The 13,605-nt window shown below is 37.5% G+C and overlaps 1 protein-coding gene across 1 annotated transcript; it reads left to right on the top strand.

The window, feature by feature from the left end:
• Nucleotides 1-1,817: 1,817 nt before the first annotated feature.
• Nucleotides 1,818-12,268, top strand: LOC115769243 (carbonic anhydrase). Its single transcript, XM_030713956.1, has 3 exons — nt 1,818-2,040; nt 10,997-11,155; nt 11,221-12,268. Exons 1-3 carry the CDS (start codon nt 2,007-2,009, stop codon nt 11,838-11,840), a joined length of 813 nt encoding a protein of 270 aa, XP_030569816.1. The 5' UTR covers nt 1,818-2,006; the 3' UTR covers nt 11,841-12,268.
• Nucleotides 12,269-13,605: the final 1,337 nt, after the last annotated feature.

Genomic DNA, 13,605 nt, shown 5'->3' with positions numbered 1-13,605 from the left:
TATTATCTAGTTTCTAGCCAGTTTCTATTTGATAGTATTTTTCTCCAGCGGTCTAGTAGGGCAACTGGTAGATGTATGCTGTGACCACGTTATATATTCGCTTTATGACAGCTGCTAGATAAAAGATATAAAAGATTATAATATCGTAACACAATAATAATGCCAAAATGTAGCCTCTTAAACCGAAAAACAAGACCCGGGCACGCGTGTTTATCTAAAACTCAAACAGAGAAAAATAAATAAATAAACACAGTAGTGCGGGAAATTGGCCAGGCAAATAAAGCAAAGTAGATTTATTTTGTTGTTTTTATCAAGCTACAAGATTAGTTGACAAACAAGAAAGAAATGCGACCATGGGTGAGTTCAAATGTTCTACTATGCCTTGAACTCTTAAGTTCAACTGACTGAGAGTATATCTTAGTGAGTGCGGTTTTTCAGCTTCCATTCTAGCCAAATGCAAAAATTGCACAACACTGTTAAAACAGTTGGAATTGTACAGAGAATCATTAGAGTTCTATTTAATTATCATGCCTGACCTTGAATGGGCGAGGGGCTAGCGCATATAGATAAATCTGGCTTCCACCAGCGAGCACTTTTGTTCCCGCATTTCCCGTTTCCCCCTTTTTTTGTTGCAATATTTGTTGTGCAATAATTGCACAATTACGGAAATGTATTTTAAGTTTGCCGCTTACGCTCACGTGAGCAACGTGCAAATATAGTATGTCTCTGTTCTTAATTGAAAATAAAGCTGCAATAAAAGCTAGAGCCCAGAACCAATATTTGTTTAAATAGCGAACGATTTAGTTAATTGCGCATACGCAGCGTGCAACGAGCAATGAACCAGTTCCATATTACGACAAACATATAGATCAGACGCGAGTTGAAACACATACAAATTTTCTAAATTAGTTGCAAAATTGGTTTAACTCGCTAAACTAGCCCCGTGCAACGTTTGTGGCACTGTTCTAATAAAATAAACGTTGATAAAAATTGAGGCACAGAAATCGCCCCCAACCCCCTAACAACCCTAGCAAAGAACCCTAAGGCAATTGAGAGGCGAGCTGTGGTTCAATTTTTGCCCAAAAAAAGTCTAGATTAAATTGTGGCTGCGCATAAACGGTTAGCCGCACACAGTGTGTGTGTATGTGTGCTGCGTGTGTACCGCTGAGCGTGCGATTGTGATCACGCTTTGCGTTTGTCTGCTAAGAGCTACAAAAAAAAAACAATGCACTAAAGTTCAACAATAAATTAAGGCGACAATTTAGCGTGTGTGTGTGTGCACAGTGGAAACTGAGCTTAAGTTTTCAAGCAAACAGCGCAACTTTACAGCGTGTCATAAACAACACCAGTCCGTTAAACAGTAACAGCAAACTAACAGCTATTAATCGATTGTCGTATCGATCGACAGACAGTTGACATTTAACAGGCGTTAACCAACATTGCGTATACGCAACACAATGCAATTAATGTTGCCGCGCGGGTGAGAGCGGGTGAGCGGTTGCTATTGAACCGTCAACGCTTTTTACAACACTCTCTGCCGCTGCACCTCCGCGCGCGGAGCAGCGTGAGCGGGGCTAGAAACAGTAGTTCAATTACTCAATTGACATGTTCTCTTTGGGCTTTCTCTCATTCACGCGCTCGCTTGCTAGCGTGCGCTCTTTTTCTCCCGCACTCTCTCTTTTACTCTCTCAGTCCGGTTAGGTGCGTGTTTTTTTGTTTTGTTTTTTTTTTTTTTGTTGTTATGTTTTTTTTTCTTCCATTTGGTTGGCGCAACGGCTTCGAAGTCAGCGACGCTGCCGCGAGTCAAACAGTCTACAGCCAGCGGACTAGCTAAGCAGACGCGCTACCCTTAGCAAACCGTAACCCCAGCCCATTATCGGGTCTTTATAAAACGTTCAGTTGCATTCGCGACGAAATTCAAACGCGTGCCAGAAACCGCGAGTGCAAGAACAAAAGTTATTCTTATTTCACCAAATCTCTACTAGAAACCAAAGATCAATTTTAAAATGAGCCATCACTGGGGCTATACGGAAGAGAACGGTAAGCGGCGCTTATAATTTGTAAACACCAGCGAAGGGTATTTTAGTTGATGATTTTGTGATGAAATTTGCATAGCAAAAGATATTGGCGAACCTATGCACAACATATATATATTATACATATATATTATTATATATAGTATGCATATGCATATGTCATCCGAGAATCTTAAAACTTGTCATAGAAACTTTCGGATGAACATATATTGCAAGAAATTTTTGTTGGCCTTTTAACAATATCTTTGATCATAATACACGGGCGAAAACGTATACATACCGTAGAACTATATAATGCAGCTTTAAAAGAAAACTCGTAAAAACAGTGTTGTCAGCAACACTGTAAAGCATATAATATGTCTGCAAGAGTGTTTTGTCGTCGGCAATAAAAAGATCTGAGATCATAATCTACGGGTGAAAACATGCATATCGGACTACTATATAATGCAGCTTTAATAGAAAAATCAAAAAAAAAAAAAATTGTTGTCCGCAACACTGTTAAACATATAATAATCTTCAAGGGTGTTTTGTAGTCGGCAATGTAAAGATTTTCTGCTTGTTTGTTTTGCTACGTTTTTCTCGAATTGTTTATCAACGTGACGCACGCTGCGCATGCGTGCAACGACTTTTTTTGGGAAAGTTTTGGAGCAGCGAAAAAATAAAGATTTCGAGAGACAGGTTGGGCTGTGGGCGCAGTTTGTTGTATAGCTGTTGCTGTTGTGCTTGTCGTTTAATTGAGACAGCACCGTTGATTGAACACGAATGTTATCTAATTGATAACAGGCATTTAAGTTATTTGCCAGAGTTATTGTTTGTTGAAATTTAATTGCATGCTGTTTGCTCCGATGCAGCAGATCCGTCATATAGTTGCGTAAATTTGCGGCCTCAGACAGCTTGGATTCTGGAAAATAATTAACATTAAGATATTATATTTACTATTATTTCTGTGGCTGGGAAATGTTGAATAATACAAGCTAAAAGCAAGTCAGTCGAGTGACTAAAATTAAGTGCTTGCGCTCCGACTATTGATTACTCAGCTGTCAATTTTTTGGGTTCACTCCGGTTAAAAACTCGACAACTTCACTTGTTCCACTCGCTGTTAATTCAATCAAGTCCAGTTTTGCTCGCAAATGACGCTTTGCGCCTCAATTACATGCATCATCGCTTTGCCACTCCATACAACAAACACACACACACACACACATACGCACACACACACACACCCAAAGTTCGAGAGACTTGGGCACGTTCATAGGTTCGTCGGCAGCTCATAAATATGCGACAGCCATAATTAAATCGTATACACAGAGAACTAGCACAAACAAATGAGCAGCAGAGAGACGCAGGTGTCGGGTTGGAGGGGCTACAGAGCGGCCAGACTGACAATCGTTGTTTTGCACGAGCTGCGTCTCGTGATCTCAACTGGACTCCGTTGCGGGTGCTTCCCATTAAACCAGTCACAAAGTCAGTCGCCCCGTCGGACTCTAACAAGTTCCGAGTTCTCATTTGTTGTTTTCGTTTACCATTCTCTATTAAAGAGTTTTACCAAAATTGTGGGTAGATTTGTTACAGCATGCTACATAGATATTCTTAAATTATTTTCCTACACGACCTAAAGAACCCAGCCCTACGAAATTGTATAAGAAAAGTACACTTTTTTGGGACATTACAAGAAAATTTCAACTTTAAAAGCAATTTTTCAAATTTTTAGAAAATCAAATCCAGTAAATTTTCATTTTGTTTATAACTTTCTAAAGGAAATCTGTTAAGATCTAGCTACATAACACAAAAATACGAAATGATGTTCGACTCCCTGCACAATTTTTAAACAGAAGGTGACGAAAACATGTTCATAAGTTAAACATCTCGCATATAAATTAAGTATTTAATATGCTTTAATACTTGCTGTAGCTTTACCTTAAGATTTTGCAAGTAAAAAATGTGCGTCATAAGTTAATTTCTATAGTATAAACTATTTGAAAACTTATCCATTCCAAAAAAAAAAACCCTTTTATGACATAGGATATAGACATAGAATATTTGCAAGATAGGAACAGTTACTTATATAGCTACCCCAATGAAAATGATATTAGGCAATTTTGGAAGCTATCAAAATTAATAATAAATAAATAATTTAAGATATAGACAAAGGATCAAGAACACTTTCTCTCTATATATACACATTTACAAACGAGCAGCAATTGCTTATTTGGAAATATGATATCAGTCAATTTAGTAAATTGCCAAAATAAAATGCCATTTAAATGTTGGGTATTTAACATTCGACACACTCTTTATTTATTTGATTTTGGCAGACTTGTTTTTCGCTCATTGTTGTTATTCATGTTCAGTGTCGCCTTCTCTTTTTGCTGTTTGCTGCCTTTTGAAGGCAGTTCGTTTGCTTTTGCGGCGCTGGTCAAGTGCATGTTCGGTTCTTAAGGACGCATTAAAGACCGGTTCCAAAGTCAGCCGTTTGTCATGGCCCAAGCCTGTCGAGCGTTCTGTCTGGCTAAGCCCTGCCCCTGCAATCGTCGAACATCACATGACAGTCACTTATCGTACAATAAAAATGATATATGCCCTATGTAGAATGTTTGCATCTACCAAATCAAAGTTGAAGAATTTTTATTTTTATTTTATTTATTTTCTTTTCTTTTTTTTTTTTTTTTGGCAATTTGTTTTGATTTGTTTAAATGTCGCTGATTGCGTTGATTGATTCGATTCGTCTGCGCTGGGTAACTTTCCAATAGAATCTATCAGAGAATGCTGCCTTATCGCCGCCAGCCGATCTTTATATATGTTTCCGTTTATGGTCCACTCCAGTCTAGAGTGGTTCTTACATTAAGCATAAGTGCACAGTACTCGAGAATTAATAACATATATTAAACATACTAGTATATGTATGTATGTGTGTGTGTGTGTGTGTGTATGTATGAGCTTCAACTGAGAGATTAGGCGATCTGTTTTAATCATTTTTACCTCTGGCCCTGTCAAACCTGCAGAATGGTTGTCTATATAGCACGATTAGACTTGAGTTTTAGATTAAAACTCGCGTGTTTATATTTTGTAAATCAATCAAATTTCATTTAAGGCGTGATTTGCTTTTTGTTGTTTATAACAACAAATTCTTCAATCATTATTTGTTTAGCAGCTATCAGTTACATATGACGGGTTTCTTTTGTATGTGCTTATCTTTTTGTGAAATGGTGCTAAAAAAAATTGTTTGTCATAAGGTTTTCCACGGTATTTAATCTGCTCTCCATCTATATGGTTTATTTATTGTCATAATGCGTCAATTTTATTGAAGTACTTTAATTGATAATATCCACCGAAATAACACAAAACTATTATCTACGTTTATCGTTTTATCCAATTCTTGGCTTAAAATTGAAATGGTTCTTTTTACTTGTTTAGATAATTCTCCCTTTTTACACTCTTGCTTAATTTTGATTGAGAAATGTGTTAGCATGTAAGCAAGGCTTTTGCTAATGATTCTGCTTTATATAACAAAAAAGTAATTCTGAATATTAATGTAGTAAATAATATTGATTTCATTATTACAAATGTATAAAGTAACCCATTGACGTCCTTAATCCATAAATGGCATGATGCGCTATAATATATTACAAAAAAGTAGACTTCCATATTGCCATACCCCCATTTGGCAATCAGATAGATGAAAACTTCTTGGCACATTCAAAATGCAATATTACAATAACTATTTATGATACCATACGTAGATGTTATGCAAACAAGCAGACAGAGAGAAAGAGAGAGCACTTGAGAGCTGATCAAAGTCTTGAGACTTAATGCTGAAGGTGCGAGAAAATGCTGCTCGGATGATATTACGTATATATTACGTATAGATGATTATTATTTTTGGCTAGGGCAATAAAATTAACGGACGGTGTGATAAAAAAATAGAAAGATATAGAAAGATATATATCTATATGAATGATATGTAAAATGGTTTGTGTATATATCGAAGCGATATTAAAAGAAAAACAGAAACAACAATCAAATTTATGGGTTGGAAAACTTTTGCTCGACAGATTAGCATTCCGAGTGCAAAAAATTCGGACTGTACGTGACAATTCTACGAAATTTCGAAATTTGCATGTTTATTGTTCTATAATATATTATTGTTCAATTCGTTGTTTTCGTTTTAATGGTCATTCAATATATCTATTTCTGCGGCCATTCTCACATGCAAACAATTCATTAGCAATGAAAACTGACCAAAACGCTTTTCTTTAGAGGGTTGTCTCCAATTTGTGCCAGTGGAACACTCTTGGCCAACCACCAGAGCTTAGCGCAGTGCTGGGGCTTCGCCAAAGACTAGACGCGAGACGGGGTTATGTAAGCCATTTGTCGGGTCACTTAGGTGACAGTCCGACATTGTCTGATAAATATGCATATCCATTTATATCCGAGTCGCGCAGGAATAAACCGACTGGAGAAATAGCATTTTTACGAGCTAGTTGTACATCTCGAGGTCCAATTAGCAAACACTTCCTTAGTTCGTAAAAACAAAAAACAAAACACAGAAAAAAAAAACACGCAATAAGCTCATGATGAAATGCCTAAAGGAGAGTGTATCTACAAGTTCTAGGGGCTACTGTGCAAATTATAAGATATGATCATGCAATTTAAGTTTATAGTTACGTCTTTTCTACCCGGTTTTCTGGCACAGAAACAGTTTTGGTTTTTATTCAACTTAAATGGTTAACACATGCACTGCGTAACTTTTTCGTTTTTATACCCTGTAGGCATTTGAAAATAATGGTTTAGACATCTTGAACCACTAAAGATATTTATATATCATCTGCGACCTCATATATACATATTAACCTTTATATATATAGGCATATATTGTGGTCTAGGCTATACATTTATCAGATTCAGCCCAAGTTGATATAGGTTCAATTTTCGATAACGCGCTTTATATCGATAAAAATCAAAAGTCCTTCTATTATTGATGTTAGTTTTCTGAGCAGGACCCACCAGATTTGATATATAGGCTTTCACATAGGAAAGATAGTGCAGTTTATTATCCAACCCGATTGCTGCTATCGATAAATATCGATTATCAGTCTCAACCTTAGAGGCGTTTTCACAGAGTAACTCTTAGTCGGGCACTTATGTAGATTTTGTTTTAACTTGTGTTTGTTTGCTTGGAAATCGAAACGAAAGTAAATAACTGGGAAATGTTGCATAAATTCTAATGAAAATGTGTGACTTTGTTCCTTATTGTCGGGGAAAAATAGCGCAAAACAAGTTTTTTCCGGCTGTTCTACTGCTCGATTTGGACGTAAACATATAAATCACCGATATCGTGCCACATTTGGAATGTTTAGTTTCAATTTAATTCAATTAAATGAGCATTTGGGTTTTATCACAATTATGTCTTAAAGAGATATGTAAACTGTAACAATTGTATATATAAATATAAATATATTGTATATATATTATAAATATATATGTATTGCATATATTATCAATGTTGGATTTGTTAATTAGTTAGAGCTTGCGCAGTCTCTGAGACGGCGCTACAGATACGTATTTATTCATTATTGTAAATTACGGGCACGTGCATTTCCTTAACGGTTTTTTGCACAAGTGCCCAACTTGACATTTCGTTGCGTTAATTTATTTAATTTTATTAGGGATTTCGTGAGAAAAAAAGAGTAATGCAAGCTATACTGCAATTTACATAGCTGCTAGCATATGTTCAATTCTGTATCGGCTGTTTGGGAGAACCATATAGATATAGAAAATATGAAATAAATAAAATATTCAGGGTTTTTTGTTTTTTGCCAAGTTATAGGCCGATCAACTGTATTCGTTTTTCCTTTTAATTTATAAATAATTGAAATTTGTACTCTCTGATATATGTATAAAATCCAACCAAGATAATATTTTGCATAATTCAATTTAATAATACCCTCAAAATCAGCTAACTATATCACTGTAATACAAGGCGTTTGCAGAGTAATTAAACTTCGGCCAACCAAGCCATACCCTCAGCTTTCTGTTTGTTTTTACTTAACCATTGTTCAACTGGAATAGCGTGTTGATCTTTAGAATTTACAGCCGCAAAGTGGGCATATTATTGGCTAGTAGCAGCAGCTGCTGCACTCTGAAATGGCGGAAAGGTGCAATAAATGAAATTTGTTTAATAAATATGAGTATAAATGAAAAACTGCCAACAAAACGAAGCTGAGCAGCTGACTAAATGACAGCTTTAAAGTCGGACAAAATATTTGGTTAATTTATCATTAAGCGGATATTTTTGCACAATTTAAATGTAAAAGGATTGCATCGGTTGTACAGGAACAGCTGCCACATACGATGTGTAATACGTGACTCAAGTGCATTTCAGGTGTGTGTTTCCACTTTAAAGATACTCCTACAATTCGACAAGTGTGGAAAGAGCACACTCCCAAGTAACTCAACTCGTAAGAAAGCTGCATGTCAGGTGTGTAGCTCTTATATTTATTTTATATATACACAATATACCTGCTTGTCATGTGTGGAGATGATAAACACTCAAATGGCAAGGCTTTCAATAAAACAAAGGATCATTCGGCACTAGCTTTACATTTAGCCATACATGGCGTATACGTGATATAAATATTCAAGACAGCTACGTACAGGTGTGAGGTTCCACTATTTCAATACACTTTATACTCGTTTGTCATGAGTGGAGATGACAAACAATCAAGTGGCTCAATTAAGGCTTTCCATTTCACAAAGGATCACTAGGCCTTAGCTTTAGATTTTGCTGAGCATGGCGTATACGTGACATGCATGAGTTATTTGTATATTGACCAATGGTAATTTTATATGCTCTATGCATGCGCCTATCACATGAGCCAGGGACAAAATCTGAAATGGCTTAAAATGATCATTTTCAGCTTTACAAAGGACAACAGAGTTCCAGCTCTCCGCCACACATGGCGTATACGTGATGCAGAATTGTATAACTGATTAATTTGCCCCAGCAATATATTTTGTCACATGTGCAAATGGCAAACTTCAAAATGGCTTTAGATTGTAAGCTCTAGTTGCATAAAGCAGCATAGGCTTGTCCGGGCGTATACGTGACATATGTACCTGTATAATATTTATATACCCTATCAATTTGCCTGTCACATGTGCAAATTGCGTATCACTTGCACAGTTGAATGTTACTTAGGTTTTTTTTTCCTAATTACATAATGAACGCTGCCCAATGATAAGGAAAATGCATTGCAACACAATATATGATTTATCAGTTTGGTCTGGGGCTTTAAAATCGAAACGAAATTAATGCCCTAAGACCGCAGCTCAAGTCTTTGATTTATCGTGTGTCATAGACAAACTAAAAGACCTGTTTAGATAAGGTGAATGCATGATTAAGTGCACCCTAACACATTTGTAAGATATTTTCACTGGCACGCCCTGCCGCCCATTGTCTGCGATTTATCTTTTGCCGTGCGTCAGTGCGAACGATCCTATCACATGACTCCGCCTCAGAGCCGCAACTCTCAAGTGAGTCTCTGTCACAGCACGTGACCTGTCTTCAAGTAAATATTTGTTGTTGTTGCAGCACACGACGAAATTAAAAAAAAAAAAAAACGCAAGCAGCAAACAATGGCAAAAAAAAAGGAATAAAAATTTTAAATTATTAATTTATTTTGTTGTCACAGATGTTTCTTGACTAGATAAAGCGCCTACAGACAACAAATTCTGTTGCCGCAAAATAGAAGTAAAAGTTTCATTTATTCTCAAACAATATTTATCTTGGCATTTCGCAGACATAAAAGTACTTGTTTCTATTTAACATTTTTATGATCTCAAAATGCACATCTGTTCACATTTTAGCAACAAAAAAAGTTAGGTAAACGAAGACAGTTTTGTTGCTATTTCCTATTATTTAACATTTGCCCAAAATTCTATAGTATATTTTAATTATACTTGAAAGCTTTACTTCGCTCATTTAATTGATTTTTATTTCCAAATGGTCTTATAATATTTTATTTAATGATATTTTTCCCTTGGGTTTTCCATTACACCTAATTTGACATATCTTAGTACTTATTTAATTGGGCCTTTACCCAGTTAACTAAATGAATTCTTGAACGTCATTTAATATTACGCTATTAACCAGATTAGACCCTGATTTTTAGTTAGCTTGGATATATCCAACACCTTCATCAAGCTGTAAACACTTAGACACGCAGGCTACGTAATTATATCAGGACGGAAATTGAATTTGGTAGGGTATTTAACTAACTTGCTTAAGACTAAGTCAAGAGCTTTCTTACCCATTTTTGCCATCGTAGCACAAATATTTGCCTAGACAAAAAACCTGAGTCGACTGTCGAAGCACACACTAAGCTATGCCAGCTTTTGCTTAAGCCTTCCAAACACAAGTCAGATATTAATAAAAAAAACAGTCTTTTAAAATGCTTAAGCCTTCTACAAATATACAGGTACATATTCATTTATATTTGTACACGCATTTATCTGATATGGTTATCATTAAAGCCACATACAAATTTCCGGTACAAAGAGCATCAGAGCAGTTCTTACTTCTAATGTCTCAGGAATTTATGCAAGATAAAAAGAAAGATATAAATGATCTTAACAAATCGTAGGAAGAATTGGTATTCAAACCAGGAATTCCAAATGTTGTTTCTCGATGTGAATAGAGCCATCTTTAATAAAGGTGTTTTCCATGATTAAGTATCTTTGGTAAATACCTCCTCGCCCCCACATACTTGGCTAGAGCCTAAATGTTGATTTAAGTCTATTTGCTTTGGCTTAATGACATCATTTAGTTCCCTTTATAAATAGATTGCAATTCGAAAGAACATTAAAGGATTCACATTTGCGACATCAATCAATCAAATGTGTTTTGTCTAAACGAGTTGTTAATAGTCGCAGTTAATTAACTGAATTGGTTTGTTTTGCAGGACCCGCACACTGGGCCAAGGATTACCCGCAGGCATCCGGACATCGTCAGTCGCCCGTGGACATAACGCCCTCAAGCGCCAAAAAGGGCAGCGATCTGAAGGTGTCGCCGCTTAAATGGAAGTACGTTCCAGAGGATACAAAGAGTCTGGTAAATCCAGGTAGGTTGGCACACAACATCCTTTAAGGTCTGCCAAGCTAAACATGTTCCTCAAACACTTTGCAGGCTATTGCTGGCGCGTGGATGTGAATGGCGCCAACTCGGAGCTGACTGGCGGTCCATTGGGCGATCAGATCTTTAAATTGGAACAGTTCCATTGTCACTGGGGCTGCACAGACTCCAAGGGCTCGGAGCATACGGTCGATGGTGTCTCATATGCCGGCGAACTGCATCTGGTGCACTGGAACACCACCAAGTACAAGTCATTTGGCGAGGCAGCCGCCGCGCCAGATGGTCTGGCAGTGTTGGGAGTTTTCCTGCAGCCGGGCGATCATCATGCTGAGCTGGACAAGGTCAGCAGCCTGTTGCAGTTTGTGCTGCACAAGGGCGATCGCGTTACCCTGCCACAGGGCTGTGATCCTGGCCAGCTGTTGCCCAATGTGCACACCTACTGGACGTATGAGGGTTCGTTGACAACGCCGCCTTGCTCCGAATGTGTCATTTGGATTGTATTCAAGACGCCCATACAAGTTTCCGACGATCAACTGAATGCCATGCGCAATCTCAATGCCTACGATGTCAAGGAGGAATGTCCCTGCAATGAATTCAATGGCAAGGTCATCAACAATTTCCGCCCGCCACTGCCGCTGGGCAAGCGCGAGCTGCGCGAAATTGGCGGACACTGAGAAGGCGTCGTTGGATTGGTCACACGGTCAAAGTCATTGGATAAATCGAGTCGTATGCTTAGCTATATATATTTATATATATATTCATATACACCGCCTGCACCGTAGTAGCGAATCGGTTGAGCTGCTCTGACCCGCCACCAACAAACACCCCGTTCCCGTCTCCTACCATATCATATCCCCAGAGCAGCTGATGCCCATTGTTAATGTCTCGTTTTAGTTTTTATTACTTTATATAGCAAACACTTGTACCTCTTTATATATGTATTTGCTTGTCTAACTGTGTATTTGTATCTTGTATCTTGTTACTGTACGAGTGCTTTGTACGTTTGTTTGTTAAACATTTGCTAAATGACAATTAGATTAATGTGTATTACACTTTACGGTATTAAAAAATAAATATATTACTATTAGATGTTGCATATTGAAAATTAAAAAAAATCGATGTTTCATTTCTTCAATACGTTACCGATTTTTGGGAAACACACAACATGCGATCTTGTCTAATTCTCTATTATATAACAAACTGATTGTTTCAAAATCATTTTTCAAAATATATAACAATATATTCGTCTCATATTTCCATAGGAAGTATGCTTGTTCGAAAAGAATCTCCATACTGTATCAAAAACTCATAAAAATGAATGGCCATAGGAAACCTCGGATAGATATCCACAGGTTTCTATTAAAGAACTTCTATTATATATACTCCCTGACATTAGTTCAGTGCAAACTCTTGTGACGATCGGACGTGTGCATATCTGCTCCCATGGGTGCCTGTGATAGTGCGCCGGTTAGAACAGTTTATTTATTAAAGTAAAAGAGACACTTACCTCGCCCGCCCCAGGGCATACATAGAAACTCTAAATGCAATTCAACACGTGCCGGGGTTCTTGCGCGAGTAAAACTGCATAAGCTTAATTCTAAAAACTCTCTTATCCCAGTACGTGAGAGCTTTAGAGCTTCCGCGAGCAAGCTTTTAATCCGCTCACTAATACGAACATAACCAGTGACAGCGCTGAGCGACCATCTCGTGACTTGATCACCATAAATCGCTCTTTGGGAAAAAATCACTTTTAGAAGTTTAGCTAATTGCTAGTATGGATGATACACCCGCTCCCTCTCAGCCGAGAGTGATCCGACCAGATAAGAATTGAAATGATTAGAATTGCTGGCACTACACCTGCCGAAATTCGGGAAATGACTTCCATAAATACTGCTTCCAACGCTACAATTAAGTGCAGTAGTAGTACTTTTGTTGCCCGCATCGTCAAACTCCTCCTACGCGTCAACCTACACTACCACATCCCCTTCAAGCGGAGGAGTATGCACCATCCCAAATATTAGCTACGCAAGTATAGCTGCAAACGAGCCAGCCCATTATGCTCCGGAAAAAGGGAAGTCATCCCAGAAAGCACTCAGCTGGATGACAACCAAAATAAAACATAAGCTGCCTCCACGTTTAACTAAGGCAAGCGGTAAAAAAGGGAAGTTAATTGCGTCTCAAATATCGACGGACAGTCATCTGAATGAGAGACCAATAAATTCCAATAACCAATTTGCTTATGCTTACTGGCAACAGAGAACGATGAAATAGAGTTAAATGCGGAAAAAGAAGTCAAAGTACCCAGATCCAGGAAGCCACCCTCTATCTTCATCTAAAATGTAAGCAATGTGGCCCAGATGAAGGCAGCGCTTGATGCTGTCATTGGGTCAGATAATTATACCCTCCACGTTGAATCACAAGGAAAAGTGAGAGTTCACA

This window comes from Drosophila novamexicana, unplaced genomic scaffold (assembly GCF_003285875.2).
Source record: "Drosophila novamexicana strain 15010-1031.04,08,12 unplaced genomic scaffold, DnovRS2.1 tig00004549-arrow-arrow-pilon, whole genome shotgun sequence".
Lineage (NCBI taxonomy): Eukaryota > Metazoa > Arthropoda > Insecta > Diptera > Drosophilidae > Drosophila > Drosophila novamexicana.
This window is presented reverse-complemented; position numbering and strand designations above follow the sequence as displayed.

What these genes read in the sequence shown, in the direction of transcription:
- LOC115769243 (XM_030713956.1), top strand. Translation starts at nt 2,007, where the DNA reads ATGAGCCATCACTGGGGCTATACGGAAGAGAACG. An exon ending in GGGCTATACGGAAGAGAACG is followed by an intron (nt 2,041 to 10,996) that starts GTAAGCGGCGCT and finishes TTTGTTTTGCAG; the next exon opens with GACCCGCACACTGGGCCAAG. An exon ending in AAAGAGTCTGGTAAATCCAG is followed by an intron (nt 11,156 to 11,220) that starts GTAGGTTGGCAC and finishes AACACTTTGCAG; the next exon opens with GCTATTGCTGGCGCGTGGAT.